The sequence below is a fragment of the Lucilia sericata genome, unplaced genomic scaffold, assembly GCF_015586225.1.
Source record: "Lucilia sericata isolate MDLA Ls3-8-SP2 unplaced genomic scaffold, ASM1558622v1 Contig000804F_arrow, whole genome shotgun sequence".
Lineage (NCBI taxonomy): Eukaryota > Metazoa > Arthropoda > Insecta > Diptera > Calliphoridae > Lucilia > Lucilia sericata.
Window position 1 is genome coordinate 93,270 of NW_023994796.1, and position 16,815 is coordinate 110,084.

The 16,815-nt window shown below is 30.3% G+C and overlaps 3 protein-coding genes across 4 annotated transcripts; all 3 read right to left on the bottom strand.

Annotated features, from left to right (window-relative positions):
* Positions 1-395: 395 nt before the first annotated feature.
* On the bottom strand, positions 396-1,323 carry LOC119608191. The gene is made up of 2 exons (XM_037962519.1): positions 1,053-1,323; positions 396-998 (listed from the first exon to the last, which is right to left on the bottom strand). Exons 1-2 carry the CDS (start codon positions 1,169-1,171, stop codon positions 461-463), a joined length of 657 nt encoding a protein of 218 aa, XP_037818447.1. The 5' UTR covers positions 1,172-1,323; the 3' UTR covers positions 396-460.
* A 956-nt stretch (positions 1,324-2,279) lies between these two features.
* LOC119608187 (kelch-like protein 5) lies at positions 2,280-11,332 on the bottom strand. Its single transcript, XM_037962512.1, has 8 exons — positions 10,021-11,332; positions 4,749-5,112; positions 4,305-4,682; positions 3,937-4,238; positions 3,670-3,877; positions 3,378-3,500; positions 3,082-3,312; positions 2,280-2,486 (listed from the first exon to the last, which is right to left on the bottom strand). Exons 1-8 carry the CDS (start codon positions 10,287-10,289, stop codon positions 2,409-2,411), a joined length of 1,953 nt encoding a protein of 650 aa, XP_037818440.1. The 5' UTR covers positions 10,290-11,332; the 3' UTR covers positions 2,280-2,408.
* A 2,063-nt stretch (positions 11,333-13,395) lies between these two features.
* LOC119608188 (dual specificity mitogen-activated protein kinase kinase dSOR1) lies at positions 13,396-16,561 on the bottom strand. 2 transcript variants are annotated; one of them, XM_037962514.1, is made up of 4 exons: positions 16,255-16,561; positions 14,145-14,775; positions 13,764-14,087; positions 13,396-13,697 (listed from the first exon to the last, which is right to left on the bottom strand). In XM_037962514.1, exons 1-4 carry the CDS (start codon positions 16,356-16,358, stop codon positions 13,581-13,583), a joined length of 1,176 nt encoding a protein of 391 aa, XP_037818442.1. In that variant the 5' UTR covers positions 16,359-16,561; the 3' UTR covers positions 13,396-13,580. The 2 variants fall into 2 exon arrangements, with proteins under 2 accessions (XP_037818442.1, XP_037818441.1); XM_037962513.1 differs by having other exon boundaries at positions 14,145-14,784; positions 16,255-16,544.
* Between the last annotated feature and the right edge of the window lie 254 nt (positions 16,562-16,815).

Consider the following 16,815-nt stretch of genomic DNA (forward strand, 5'->3'; position numbering starts at 1 on the left):
TTTGAAAAGTTTCATATTTAGAATCAGCAAATCGGTTCATAAATAAAGGGGATATAAATCAAAATTCTTTAACATCCCATGGAAATATAACGTTTTATTCTCATTTGGAATAGTTTTAGATTAGAAAATGGACTTATTGTTAATTGTATTATCAACTAAAACCTGGATCGGTCCATATTTACTATTCATTGGACCGACACTATATTAAGAATTACAGTTATATGTACCTATTTTCTAATCAAAAAGGTTTCACTATTTGAGTTCAAATCTTTACCTTTGAATTGCAATTAATAATTATAATATTTGTAAATAAGTTTGACCGATTTCATTACGTTTGTTTTACAGAACAGGTTTAAGGCGTATAATTTAAGGTAAAAACTATTTTTAAATTAAAATTTTTTAATTATTGTTAATTTTTATATGTAACAATTTTATTTACATACTTAAATATTAATTTTAACTACATTCCCAACTCTTGTTCCACTTGCTGTTCAAACTTTCTCATTTTAATTAAAACTTTAATATTCTGTTCTTGTTCCTTATACGTCAAATACACGGTAGCCAATGATTGTGCCACAAGTATTGAACCCAATATAGGAACAATTGGTTTAGTGAATTTCTTCAATAATTGTAAAACTTCCAAAGGATTTTCTGTAATCGAAGGCAATCTATAAGTGTAATGGCGAGTAGCAAACATACAGGCAGCCATGGGAGCCAAAATTGTAGGATATATAACACCAAAACCCACTTGAAATGCAGCAGCTCTCATTTGCACACATGTTGGACATTCGGACATGGGTTGCAGTAAAATGGAGCGTTGTACAAATAATTTATGACACGACAGAGTAAATAAGGCCGGTATAACAACGATTGGAAGATAAGTGGAAAAACGTCCATAGGTGCCTAATTTAAGTTTTTGCCGGTAGTGGTTGTTAACAAAAATGCCCGTACCGGTGGCAAAGGCAGCAATGATGCCGGGAGCATAACGTAATGACCATCTGCAATAAGAATTACTTTACTTATAATGCTTTCTTTACATTTTTGCTACTTACACTTCACTTAATTTTTCCCAATTGGATATGATTTTCCATTGATAGGCTAGCGCCTGCTCTTCACTGATGACAACAGCATCCTTAGGTATTTCATTGCTACGAGCCCTTGATAAAGCCATTGTTGTTTTATATTTTCATTCAATTTTTTTTAAATAAATTAAAATGAAATGAATTTAATGTGAAAATGCTGTTTTGTTTTGTGGTGTTATGAAATGAAAAAAAGAACAACAATAAACAGCTGTTAGGTATTGCTACTACTAGTGCTTTAAATTACCCTCGATTATTGCTGTTTATATACGAAAACTAATATATTAGAAAAAAACGCTATTTTATAAAATGTCTGGTAAGAAAACAGGTCAGAGTGCTATATTCGGTCATGTCGAATCGTAAATACCCTTCACTTATAACTAAATTTTGTAAAGACATTGATTATAATGACAATTTTATATACATACATATACCCTTCTCAAAAATATATAATAAACAAATTCACGGAAGAATTTGTAGACAAATATGAAGAATGTAGAATGATGAGTTTTTGCGAAATCAAACATTTTTTAAATAAATATTTTAAAATTCAATTTTACAGTTATGAAGATTTTGTTATTGAAAAATCCAAAGTTAAAAATAAGGTTATCAGAAATGTAATAATATTATCCCCATTAGGGGCGATATTATAGCAAATCCTTTACAGGATGAGTTAAAATACATTGGGTCAGTCTTTATACTCTAAAGTATATCAATCACTTTATAATTATTTTCTTATTATTACCTTTGCCCAAGCTTGTTTCAAAAATTATTTAATTCCGAAAACGGTAATAATTATAGTGCTTAATAAAAGTAAATTTTATTATCGTCAGAATTATAGTAAATACAATATTAAAAATTAAAATACCATAAAATATCATTTGATTGCTTAAAAAGTAAATTTCTATAAATATGTATATTTATATGAAAGTAATAATTGATTCGTGTGTGCATAGTAGTATTACCGCTATAAATTTAAATTTATAGCAAGTAACTATTAAAATTTGGCAAACAAACGAAAAGGATAATGAACATTTAAAGAAATCGGCAAAAATTTGAAAACAAATTTAAATGGATTTTTTTCAGAAATTTATTATTAAATTAATTTTTTATCTATTATAACAAATATAAATAATTTTGAATATAATTACAATTCCAAAGCGACATTTCCTTTTAAAAGGCTTCATTTTCCAATTGTTGTAGACTTGCCAAAATTTTAGCCCTAATGTGCAGTGACAGTTTTTAAAGTGGTTTGGTGATATAGTGAAAAAGTGAAAATCATATTTGTATGTTAATATGTGTATATGTGTGTGTGTGTATATATGCATCTTATAGATTATAATAATCCACAAATTCCACAGTACGACGATAGCAACTAGGATTCAATCTCACTGGTTTCCATTGCTTCTAAATAATTTAAAAAATATTATGCAAAATAAAAAAAAAAATAAAAGAAAAGAAAAAAGATATTAAATATAAACAATTTAGGAAAGCAGTTATTAAAATAAGTAGTTTAAAATATTTTAGAAAAAAAGTAATAAACAAAATCATTCATATATGAACAATAAAGGAATTTATGATAGATAATAAATTTTACAGCATATTCTTTTAGAAAAGGAAAATTAAAATAAGTTAAAAAGTAAGAGCAAAATAGTGATAAAGAGAGTTATGTTGTTGCTGCGTTTAATTCAAAAGCACCTAAAAAGCAAAAGGCATTTTTTCATTCATTCCATTCCATATAGCAAATGTTCATAATAAAAATTGTTTAGTTTTTTTCATTTAAATGACGATCAACATCATTTAGCAGTTTGATTTAGTTTAATTTCTTGTTTTGTTTTGAATCATGCTCAGTTTGTTTTGGTTTTCTTAAAATTTTAAGTTATTTAAGCTTAATTGGCTGTAGTAACTAACTAACAACACTTATGTAGGCAGACAGATTACAACAGATAATTATAATTATTATTTATACGTAGTAGGAAAATAGTATTAAAATCAACTAAACTGTAGAACTGGGCATAGGTGCAGAAGGGGGTATTATATTTGGAATGGCCACGACACACGCTCCAGCACGACTAAATGTCAATAATGATACTTGCGTCCATTCATTAGCTTCTGGATCATATTCCTCTACCGTTTTTAAATAGTGATTACCATCGTAACCGCCAACGGCCATCAAACGGTCACCTAATAAAGCACAACCTATTGCATCTCTACCAATACTTAAGGAACAAATCTGGGGAAAAAAATAAAATGTATAGTTTCATGATATATTTTAGTTTAATTTATTTTTTTACTTACCAAAGTCCAGGTGTCTGTACCAGGATCATATCTTTCAACTGTATCGGTACGGCAAACTGAAGGATTACTAGCTGGACAGTCATGACCTCCCAAAGCATAAATAAAACCATGAGCAACAGCAACCTTTAATGAGGAAAATAGTTTGCAGTATTTTATAAACAAATTTTATAAATTTTTAATTTTTGAAAAAATTTCAAAATTTATTTTTTAAAAAATTTAAAATTTTGATGAGAGATTTTTATTAAAATTTAATTTTTTTTTTGAAAAAAGTTAAGTTTAAATAACAACTTACACCAACACCACCTCTGCGTTTATTCATGGGAGCACGCATAGTCCACTTATTGGTATGAGGATCATAACATTCTATTGATCTATGACAAACCGAACCATCGCGACCACCCACAACATACAAACGTCCTCCCAAAACAGCCACACCTGCAGTAGAACGCATGGAATACATGGGAGCTACATAACTCCAAGTGCGTGCCACAGGATCCCATCTACACAGAAATCATACTTTTATTAACATATTGCTAAATGTTAAAAACATTTCATTTACCTTTCTACCGTATTCAGATAACTCCAGCCATCATGACCTCCCACCGCATATAGAGGGCCTTCCAAAACAGCAACACCTAAACCATGGCGATGAGTTCCCATTGGATTCAAAGGGGCCCAGGCCAAAGTATTCAAGTCTAAACTCTCTACAGTGTTAAGGGTTTTAAGGCCATCACGACCACCCACAATAATTAACTTATCATTCATAACAGCCACGCCAAATTGCAAACGACGAGCAGACATATTTTTCCACACAGTCCATTTATCTAAACGAGGGCAATAGCTTTCAATACTAATGGCTCCCTATAATAAGAAAATCATTTAAGAAATTATTATTTCGAAATTTAAAAATGTATTATTTAAAAGTACCTTGTGAGCATCCATACCACCCACCGCCAATAATCTGCCCACCGTGGATTTCCGGGGTTTTGTACGTTCTGACGCGATTAGTGATCTTCTTTCGGGTAATAAATGCCATTTTAAAGCCTCCATTACCAATTGTTGACATTCATTTGAGGCGCAAACACTCTCCACATGATCCATTATAAAGGACGGCTGTAGTAAAGGCAATCTTACCAACGCTAATAGTTCAGGAATGTGTTTTTCTCGTGCAGAGGGATCATGCTGTATCCAAGACATTAGACTGTGGAAAACATCCTGTTCTGAGGGTACATTGAGATCATCGCTGGCCAGTAATTTGCCCAATTGTTCGCCATTTAATTGGAAAAACTCTTGATTTTTACAGACCTTAAAAAGAAACCGTACAACATTAGTGTCATAAATAATTATTACCAATTTGATATTATTACCAACCTGCATAAAATGCTGACAAGTATAGGCTTTGGCCAATCTTAATAGTGTATTACAACTTTGTTGTTCGGCGAAAAATGCAAATCCCAAACAATTTGATGGATGTAATTGTCTAGCTAAAAAGTTACAACAGGCTGTTACCACAGCATTTAATTGCAAAAGACATGCTGTGGCCAATAGAGTTTCCACTGTATCCTCTCTTAGTTCAATAAAGCCCGTATAGCAGTATTGTACTAGAATTTGTAATGCATCTCCGTGTACTTCGCCTAGTGTTACCTCTTCCTCTTTGGTTTCACGCAAAGATCCAGTAAACATTGCCGAAAAGTAGGCACTGGAAGCTGATAATACTAGACGATGAGCAGGCACTCTAAAATTGGAATATAAATATTAATATATATTTAAGAAGCTGTGTCATAAAAATCGGAACATTCAGATGCTAATATTGCCCACATGCAGCGGAAATTGAAAATCTTTAATACATCGAGAACTTCAATTCATATTCTATCTATCTGTCTCTATATATCTATCTATCTATCTATCTATCTATCTATCTATCTATCTATCTATCTATCTATCTATCTATCTATCTATCTATCTATCTATCTATCTATCTATCTATCTATCTATCTATCTATCTATCTATCTATCTATCTATCTATCTATCTATCTATCTATCTATCTATCTATCTATCTATCTATCTATCTATCTATCTATCTATCTATCTATCTATCTATCTATCTATCTATCTATCTATCTATCTATCTATCTATCTATCTATCTATCTATCTATCTATCTATCTATCTATCTATCTACCTATCCATCTATCTATCCATCTATCTATCTATCTATCTATCTATCTATCTATCTATCTATCTATCTATCTATCTATCTATCTATCTATCTATCTAGCTATCTATCTATCTATCTATCTACCTAACTATCTATCTATCTATCTATCTATCTATCTATCTATCTATCTATCTATCTATCTATCTATCTATCTATCTATCTATCTATCTATCTATCTATCTATCTATCTATCTATCTATCTATCTATCTATCTATCTATCTATCTATCTATTCTATCTATCTATGTCTATCTATCTATGTCTATCTATCTATGTCTATCTATCTATCTATCTATCTATCTATCTATCTATCTATCTATCTATCTATCTATCTATCTATCTATCTATCTATCTATCTATCTATCTATCTATCTATCTATCTATCTATCTATCTATCTATCTATCTATCTATCTATCTATCTATCTATCTATCTATCTATCTATCTATCTATCTATCTATCTATCTATCTATCTATCTATCTATCTATGTATCTAGTATCTATCTATCTATCTATCTATCTATCTATCTATCTATCTATCTATCTATCTATCTATCTATCTATCTATCTATCTATCTATCTATCTATCTATCTATCTATCTATCTATCTATCTATCTATCTATCTATCTATCTATCTATCTATCTATCTATCTATCTATCTATCTATCTATCTATCTATCTATCTATCTATCTATCTATCTATCTATCTATCTATCTATCTATCTATCTATCTATCTATCTATCTATCTATCTACTATCTATCTATCTATCTATCTATCTATCTATCTATCTATCTATCTATCTATCTATCTATCTATCTATCTATCTATCTATCTATCTATCTATCTATCTATCTATCTATCTATCTATCTATCTATCTATCTATCTATCTATCTATCTATCTATCTATCTATCTATCTATCTATCTATCTATCTATCTATCTATCTATCTATCTATCTATCTATCTATCTATCTATCTATCTATCTATCTATCTATCTATCTATCTATCTATCTATCTATCTATCTATCTATCTATCTATCTATCTATCTATCTATCTATCTATCTAATCTATCTATCTATCTATCTATCTATCTATCTAATCTATCTATCTATCTATCTATCTATCTATCTATCTATCTATCTATCTATCTATCTATCTATCTATCTATCTATCTATCTATCTATCTATCTATCTATCTATCTATCTATCTATCTATGTATCTATGTATCTATCTATCTTCTATCTATCTATCTATCTATCTATCTATCTATCTATCTATCTATCTATCTATCTATCTATCTATCTATCTATCTATCTATCTATCTATCTATCTATCTATCTATCTATCTATCTATCTATCTATCTATCTATCTATCTATCTATCTATCTATCTATCTATCTATCTATCTATCTATCTATCTATCTATCTATCTATCTATCTATCTATCTATCTATCTATCTATCTATCTATCTATCTATCTATCTATCTATCTATCTATCTATCTATCTATCTATCTATCTACTATCTATCTATCTATCTATCTATCTATCTATCTATCTATCTATCTATCTATCTACTATCTATCTATCTATCTATCTATCTATCTATCTATCTATCTATCTATCTATCTATCTATCTATCTATCTATCTATCTATCTATCTATCTATCTATCTATCTATCTATCTATCTATCTATCTACTATCTATCTATCTATCTATCTATCTATTTAACTATATATCTATTTATGTAACAATTTCAAAACTTTTCATATATTTAAAAGATTCTGAAATAAACGTATTTTGCGAATAAACATTTCTATCGATAAACCTATTATAACGATATTTCACAATGCTAAAGGCTATACGGAAAGGACATCAATGACCTTTGTTAATATTCCCCCACATTACCAACGCAATTTTAAAATGTATTTTTTTTTGATCAACGTATTTCTTTAATTGTTCATTTTAAAGTGGACTGTTTGGTTGTGGCTGACTGTTCGACGTCTATTCTTTTGTTTATGTACATAAGCATATACTCTCTATTTACTACGACCTACACTTGCTTGATGGTTTAACAAGAAACAAGAATATAAAAAAAACTTGCAACAAAAGGCAACAATATCAACAACAATAAAACAACGCCAAATATGAATAAAGAAGTGAATGAACGACAGACAGACAGACGGATGAATGGACAGACAGACCAACTGCAAAATACTATAAAGACACTAATTGATCATTCCTAACACGGCGAAGAATAGATGAATTTTAAACAGTTGCTGCCAGTTACAATTTTATGTATAAACGCATATGTCAAGTCATAAGCATATTGTAAGAATACAAATATGCATAATAAACAAATAATAAAAAATATATATGTATGTATATTAATTTATGTATGTAAAATTATTACAAAGAAACTGTGACTATACTGAAAACTTTAGTAAAATCTCCAGACAACTTAAGACAGTCAATTCACTTTCTTCGTTTTTTTTTTCTCTCTTCTCGATCGCTTCTCATCGTCAACAACTAAAGCTGCAGCCAGCTAGAGTTAAGGAATCAAAAAAAAAAAAAACAAATCTGAGAAATATATTACAAACAAAGAAAACTTGCAATTGCAGATATATTGTTGTTGTTTTATAAAAACAAAGAGATGATGCTGTAGTAGATCGTATAATGGTGGGAAATTAATGGATTTGTTTGTTTTGGATACAAATAAATAAAATTATTTCTATAAAGAATAATGACGACGAAGAAATAGCAAATACAAAGCACAGCGATCACTTTAAAACAGGATCGTAACAATTGAAAACTTTTAAATTTTTAAAGAGGGTATATTTTTTATTTAAAAGAATTGCAAACAAATTATTTTAAATACATTTTTCAATAGCAATATTTTAGACTTTAACTATTTACCCCCTTATACACAAACACAATTTTATTTTATAAACGATTTATAAATCAAATTTCGTATGGAAATTTTGTTTTATAAAACTTTTGTTTATGAATAAGGGGGTAAAAATACAAGAAATTATTTTTAAAGTTTTGAATTCGAAATTGAAATTGATGTTATAATTTTAATTTAAAAAAAATAAAATCCAAAGATCAATTTATATTTTTCTTAAGGATCAAGCTGCGCTGAATCCGCTTAAAAAACATCTGTTACAATATCTTCTTTTTACAAGATATCGTAACCTAAAGTTTAAGATTAGATTTGAATTTTGTTTCTGATCTATCTAAAGCTTTAAACTTAAGTTCAACATAATTATTATCTTAAAAAGTATAATTTCCACATTGTAAATATATTGTTAAAAATACATGAGCATATCTATCTATCTATCTATCTATCTATCTATCTATCTATCTATCTATCTATCTATCTATCTATCTATCTATCTATCTATCTATCTATCTATCTATCTATCTATCTATCTATCTATCTATCTATCTATCTATCTATCTATCTATCTATCTATCTATCTATCTATCTATCTATCTATCTATCTATCTATCTATCTATCTATCTATCTATCTATCTATCTATCTATCTATCTATCTATTATCTATCTATCTATCTATCTATCTATCTATCTATCTATCTATCTATCTATCTATCTATCTATCTATCTATCTATCTATCTATCTATCTATCTATCTATCTATCTATCTATCTATCTATCTATTATCTATCTATCTATCTATCTATCTATCTATCTATCTATCTATCTATCTATCTATCTATCTATCTATCTATCTATCTATCTATCTATCTATCTATCTATCTATCTATCTATCTATCTATCTATCTATCTATCTATCTATCTATCTATCTATCTATCTATCTATCTATCTATCTATCTATCTATCTATCTATCTATCTATCTATCTATCTATCTATCTATCTATCTATCTATCTATCTATCTATCTATCTATCTATCTATCTATCTATCTATCTATCTATCTATCTATCTATCTATCTATCTATCTATCTATCTATCTATCTATCTATCTATCTATCTATCTATCTATCTATCTATCTATCTATCTATCTATCTATCTATCTATCTATCTATCTATCTATCTATCTATCTATCTATCTATCTATCTATCTATCTATCTATCTATCTATCTATCTATCTATCTATCTATCTATCTATCTATCTATCTATCTATCTATCTATCTATCTATCTATCTATCTATCTATCTATCTATCTATCTGTCTATCTATCTATCTATCTATCTATCTATCTATCTATTACTTTACATATTTAATTATAAATTACAAAAAATTTAAAAAAATAGAAATTGCAGACAATAAATGATTTAATTGCACTTAATTTATTCTAAATTTAATTGCAGTTTAAACTCAGTCAGAGCTCACGTTTAAATTAATTTCCTTTCAATAAGTCTTCACTTACCTACGACCATCAATGCCAGCTATTAGTACAACATCACAGAGCTGTTGATTTTCCAAATATAATTGCATACGTTTGAGGACACTTTCCGCATGATCGCGACAGCGAAAGAACTCATCTTGGCTGACGGACGAATTCAGGCTGCCCAAACTGTAATCACGGGTCAAAGATTCTGCATCGGTGAGTAAAGATAAACGGGCCGAGGAGGAATTTGTAGATTCACGACTGGGGCTCTCTTTGTTTGTTGCATTAGTAGTAGTAGTATTGGCCATGATCTTAATCAAGCACAAAACATTAGTTCTTTTAGCAGGAAAATGCAATGTGAATATTAAATGTGTTATCGTTTCCGGTTTTTTCTTTCTTTCTTCTTTATTTGATGAATTGGTTTATTAAATATATTTACTATAGACTTTTAAAAACTTTATGCATGTAGTATTTAGGTTATTTTTTGGTTTGTTGATTTTTTTTTTTAAATAATACAAAAATCAAGATTTCTTTGTACTAATTTTTATTAAAATTATTCTCAATAGACGCAAAATAAAATCTCACTGCTGTTAATGGTTGTATATGTAGTTCGCTGCTGGGTGGAAACGAATGCAAGAGGAAAGACAGTGCAATTTTTTTTGTGATTTTTGTGTTGCTATAATTTTTATTTAATTATGACCGTCGTGGTGAACGCACGTTAAAGAACTGAACCAGTACAACCAGCATTCTTAATGTGGTAAGCTTCGCAGTAAGTAGTGTTAGTAGTAACAGCAGCAACTGCACCTGGCTGCTTCTTACAATTGCTAGCTATAGTAGCTCTTGAGACAACAATGCACTGCTCCACGCCACTCTGCTCAACCAGCGAAATAAAGCAAAAAAAATCCAAAAGACAAAACACACACTCCCGTCTACCAATATGGTTGTATCTAGTAATCTGACAATGGAACTGCAACAGCAAGTAACATCGTCAACGAGATTGTAGTTGGTAATTTTTCTTAATATAATTTATGGTGCTTTTAGTAGATGGATCAGGAGGCGGTTACGTCCAGGGGTATCATACACCACAATAGTTGTTATTGTCTTTTCTTCTTTTTTTTTTTCACTATCTCATAAACAAGAGTCAAAGTAACAAAAAAAGACGCACTTGCACTTGATTAATAAATGGATGTACTAATAACAACGTCGTTGTAGATCTTGTTTTTTTTTTCTTGATTTTTTGCTTATTTATTTATTACACTCTCTTTCATCAGCAGTAGTTTTCTTTTTTGTTATATTTACTTTTGGGGCTTTTCTTTATTTTCTGTAATTATTTTATTTAAATTTCATTGTTTGCTTAATTTATACATGTTGTTTACTTTTTTCTTATTGTTCTTTTGTATCTAATTTGTCTGTATTCTGTTGTCAGTTGCTATTCTTTGTTTTGATGAATTTTTTTCTGCTTTATCCGTTTTGTTTATACATATTTTATTTACAAATTGTGAGTGATGCCAGACTGTTAAAATTGGTGATAGTCAGGGTATGCAACAAAAAGTTAGTAAAATTAATTAAAAAACGGAAATAAACCTATATTTTTTTATTGGATGGTTTATTTTGAATGAAACTATAGGAAAATTTTTGAAATTTGCTATGAATTTTTTTTAATAAAAATCCATGATACAACCATAGAAAGGTAGAATCAGTAGGGATCAGTTGTCAATTCTCTGTCTTGTTAAGTCAAACAAAAAAGAACTATTATTGTTTTATTATGATAAAAATCGTTAGTTTTTGTACAACAGCAAATAAATGTAAATATTAAGAAGTAAACTTTACATAGATTCTATAAATCGATTTTGGAACAATCGTGTTTTTGTCAAAAAAAAAGTCGAAAAATCTACTATTTTGTTCAAAAAAGTAAGTCGATAATTTTCCGCATAATTTCTATACAAATTTCTTAAAACCATAATTAGTTTTGAAAACTTAATTTCGCCCAGCATTTTTTAGAAAATATTTTTCGCCCTTGAAATGATTTTTGTCGTCCTAAACTAGATTTAGAGCTTATCGAATGACCAAGACATTCATTGGAAACTTGTTTTTCACACAAAACTTATCTGTGTAAGGTTTATTATACCCTACACCACTTCAGTGGGGAGCGTATATTGGGTTTGTGCTGATGTTTGTAACGCACAATAATATTGGTCCTATACCCACCTTAAAGTATACCAATCGGCTCAGAATCATTTTCTGAGTCGATTTAGCTATGTCAGTCCGTCTGTCCGTCCGTCCATGTAAACCTTGTAATCAAACTGCAGGTCGCAATTTTGAAGATAATTCAATGAAATTTGGTACATGATATTCTATTGTCACAGGGACGAAGCCTATTGAAAATGGTTAAGATCGTTTCATTATTTCACCTAGCCCCCATACATCTGAACCCCCGAATAGGGCTTTTATACTTTGTAATCAAACTACAGGTCGCAAATTTGGAGATAATTCAATGAAATTTGGCACATGATCTTTTATGGTACCGTAGACAAAGTCTATTGAAAATGGGTAACATCGGTCCATTATGTTACCTAGCCCCCCGTCTGAACCCCCCGAATAGGGCTTTTCAACTTTGTAATCAAACTACAGGTCGCAATTTTGGAGATAATTCAATGAAATTTGGCACATGATCTTTTATGGTACCGTAAACGAAGCCTGTTGAAAATGGTGTACATCGGTCCATTATTTCACCTAGCCCCCATACAACTGAAGATTTGATGACCCTCACGAATTCCATAATAATAGGTCCTCATATGACCCTAGCCCCTATGAAAAGCCCCCATCAAAATTTCACTTAAATGTCCACAATTTTATTCAACAATAAACGGCTTAAGTATGTATATCTGAGGCAAGGTACAATTCAATTTAAATGCTTTATTATGGCAAATAAATCACATTATATTTTTGTCAAAGGTGTAGGGATTATATGGTCGGCCTCGCCCGACTATAATTTCTTACTTGTTTTACAATTATATTTGTCGCTTACTTTTTCTACAGAAGCCAGTTATTTGCCAAAAATTCTTTGGAAACTTGTGTGTTGCCTATAATTTTGCAATTAATTGATTTGAACGATTTTCCTCCAGAAATTTGCTTGGCGCCTAAAACTTTTATAGGAACCTGACTGTCGCTCATAATTTTCTTTAGAACCTTGTATGTACAAATCCGATATTGTGGATCCTACTACCAACATTTGCAATATTTACAAAAATATATTTCAAGGACCTAAAGCTTTTGAGTGTTCGGATAAGGTCTTTAGAAAGGTATGTATGTTGGTGACTAATGTTTAATAGAAATAGAATGAATGCTGAAGATAGTTTTCTTTTGATATTATTAACGATGAGTCAATATCATTGAATCACAGACTATTCATTCTTATTTTTCTTATCGTATCGCTTAATTGAGATATTTTATTTAAAGAAATTTGTGTGTTTAGTTTCTGTTGTTGTTTTCTTCATTAGTGTTGTGTTTGACAAGATATTACATTAAGTTAAAAGTATAAGTATAATGCATGAGTGGGTATTTGTTTGCTATTTTTTTTTCATAAATAAAGTTTTTATTTATTGATTGGGTGAAGTATTACGTTTCGGTGTAGAGGGTGGTAGATCCATTGTTTTACAAACCCAGCCAGCAATATCAACTTCTTCAACCTCAGCCTTACGTATCCAAGCATGATTCTGTAAAGAAAATTTTCAAATAAAAAAACAATTTCTTAGAAATTTCTTAAATATTAAGTAGTTTACCAATAATGTTTTCAAATCAGCTCTTTCATCGGGATTTTTCTTTAAGCATATATCCACGAAATCTTTAAATTCACTGGTAAATTCATCATAATCCAAATTGGGTGGTGGTTCATTGACAATGTAATCCAATAACTCAAATATGGCCATAACTTTGGGTTCAACCACAGTCTGAGTACCATCCTCATTTTTCTTAAAAATGGCTTTAATGGTTTCAGCATCTGGTGGTGGTATGGGATACATGCCTATAGCCATTTCTACCAATGACAAACCCAAAGACCAAATATCTGACTGCACTGAGTAGTGGGTGCCCTGTAAACGTTCAGGCTGCAATTTGGAATGAAATTAGTACAAATTTTATGATTTTGAAATTAAATAACTTACCGACATATAACTTCGTGTGCCCACAAAGGAATTTGCCATAGAATCTATCAATTGACCCGATACACCAAAATCACAGATTTTTATTTCTCCACTGCTGTTTACTAGAATATTACTGGGCTTTACATCCCGATGCATGATGGCATGTTTCTCCCTTAAATAACTTAGACCTTTTAATACTGCTAAAGTTATTTTAGCCAATATGGGTTCGGGTATTTTGCCAGCTCTTTTGAGTATCAAATCCAAGGAACCACCATCCATATATTCCATACAAATACTGATTTCACCATCACTATAAAATGCTCCGTAGAAGCCCACTATATGAGGAAAATTGCACTCATGCAATACTTTAAGTTCACGTATAATTTGTTTCTTAATGGCGGGCTTTACTTCTAAATGTATCAATTTACGGGCCATTATCAATTGAGTGGGTATGTGACGCACCTTCATGACCACACCACCATTGCCGGAACCCAGTTCGCCTAGCTTTTCCAAATCATCATCTGACAACTCGCCGATCTTCTCCTTTTGGCTTAGGAACACCTTAATACGCTTACGGGCTGTGTCATCCATCTCCAATTCCTCCAGGGTTTCGGTCAGCGCCTCAATGCTCGTCTTCGGCTTGCCCAGCAAACTATGTTTTCTTTAATTAACTTTTTAATGAATTTTTGTGCAACAAAACAAAAAAGTATGCAAGCAAACAATGAAGAGGAAACTAATAAAGTCTTAAAACAGAAGTGGTAGATGTAGAGAAGATGTGTGGAAGATGTTGAAGTTACAATACTATTCTACTCGCACACACACTGAAAGGAGGATTAGTTATGGTTAACGTAGAAGAAGAGAAGATTTTACACAAAATTACAACGCGCTAGACATCAAGACAACAGCTCTAAATCACAACAAGACGTGACATCATAAAGTTAAAACAGAAAACATCACTGCACGTTCAATATTTTCCAAACTAAGTTAATAGAGTGATGACGATCTTCGATTTACCATATCTAGCTATTAAAATCATCTCGTGGCTGTTATTAATGGTTAAGAGAAAAACCCATTTCAATTTCAAAGATTTAAAGTGGAGTAAAGTGTAGGTTTATAAAAAAAAAAAAATCTGTTATTGTTGTTTTCCTAAAATACCCTTAGGTGATGACGATTGATTAATAAAATAACTTGTAGTCGGATCAGCCGACCATATGATACCTTACACCAGAGGGTCTAATTTTGAAGGCTAAATCTTTTAATGACCCGATTTGCTACGACTATTGACAACTCTACAGATTAGAATAAATACTAGACTAGAATGCATATAGACTGGACTTTAGACTAAACTATAGACTAGACTATATATTGGATTATGGACCAGACTATACTAGGCTATATACTTGACTGTTCTATTGTCAAGTGGCTATATACTTGACTGTTCTATTGTCAAGTATATAGCCTAGTATAATATAGTGCTATAATACTATAATTTTGGCTGTAGACTAGACTATAGACTAGGCCATAGACTAGTAGATAGACAAGCCTATAGTGTAGATTGAATGCCATAAAATACACTGTTTACTATATTATAGATTAGACCATAGACCATATTAGAGGTCAGACTCAACACTAGAATGTAGACAATGCTAGCCAATTTTAGTTGTTAATGTAAATTTATGATATGACTTTTTAGGAGACCCAGTGTTGAACTTAAACAAGACCTACATGGAGTCATAAGCAGAATTTTATGATTTACAATAGGTTTTTCAAAAAGCGTAGCTAAATATTTCAAATTTCTTTAAGGTATCTTACAAATAGAAACCCTGTACTTTGAATCTGGCAGACAGACATGTTACACTTTACTTTTAGTTGGTTAATATTTTCATTCAGCACAAACGCATAATACCCTCGGCCATTATAAAGGTGTAGGATATTCAAGTGCTTTTGGTATAGATTACAACAGTTAGATCATTCATTCCGTCATTCGTTATAGGTATGTACATATTTTTAATGCTAAATACAAAGATTGTGTTTATTTGATTTTTTAAAGCAATTTAAATGTGAAAAAACAACAGTAATGAAAGTAAAAATGAAGTTAATTTAAAAGAAAAATAATAAAATCAATATTTACTCTGTGCCAGAAGGAGTTTTAAACGGTGGTGTTGGTACCACTTGTGAAGAAGCTGCTGACGCATCCACTGGAGGCAGTGTTAAATTCAATTTGTTCTTCGACATTTTCCTTTAAATATTTTTGGCCACTAGTTGCTCCAAAAAGTTGTATTAAACCTTTTAATATTCGATCTTTTTTGTGCTTTCTTATTAAAAGTAATATATTTTTTTAGTTTTTCTAATTTCTTAACAATTTTAAACAAGTTACACCCAATTTTTTTTTTGTTTTTCTTTGTCTTCTTTATTCTGTTCTTCTTTTTTTCTTACAAAAAAAAAAAAAAAGGAAAAAAAATTCGCAAATGCAAAAACAGCCGGTAATGAGCCAAGACCAGCGCCGACAAACATTAGCAACGGCGGCGGCAGACCCTAAACACTACGCCGACGTTTAAAATCCACTTTAATTCGGCTGTTTTCAGCGGTATTTTTTTAGTTTTTACCACACATAAAATTAGCTCTAAAACTAAATTTTCTCTTGTATTAGTAAAAAACAGCTCATTTGATGTGATGTTACGGCGCTTAAAAG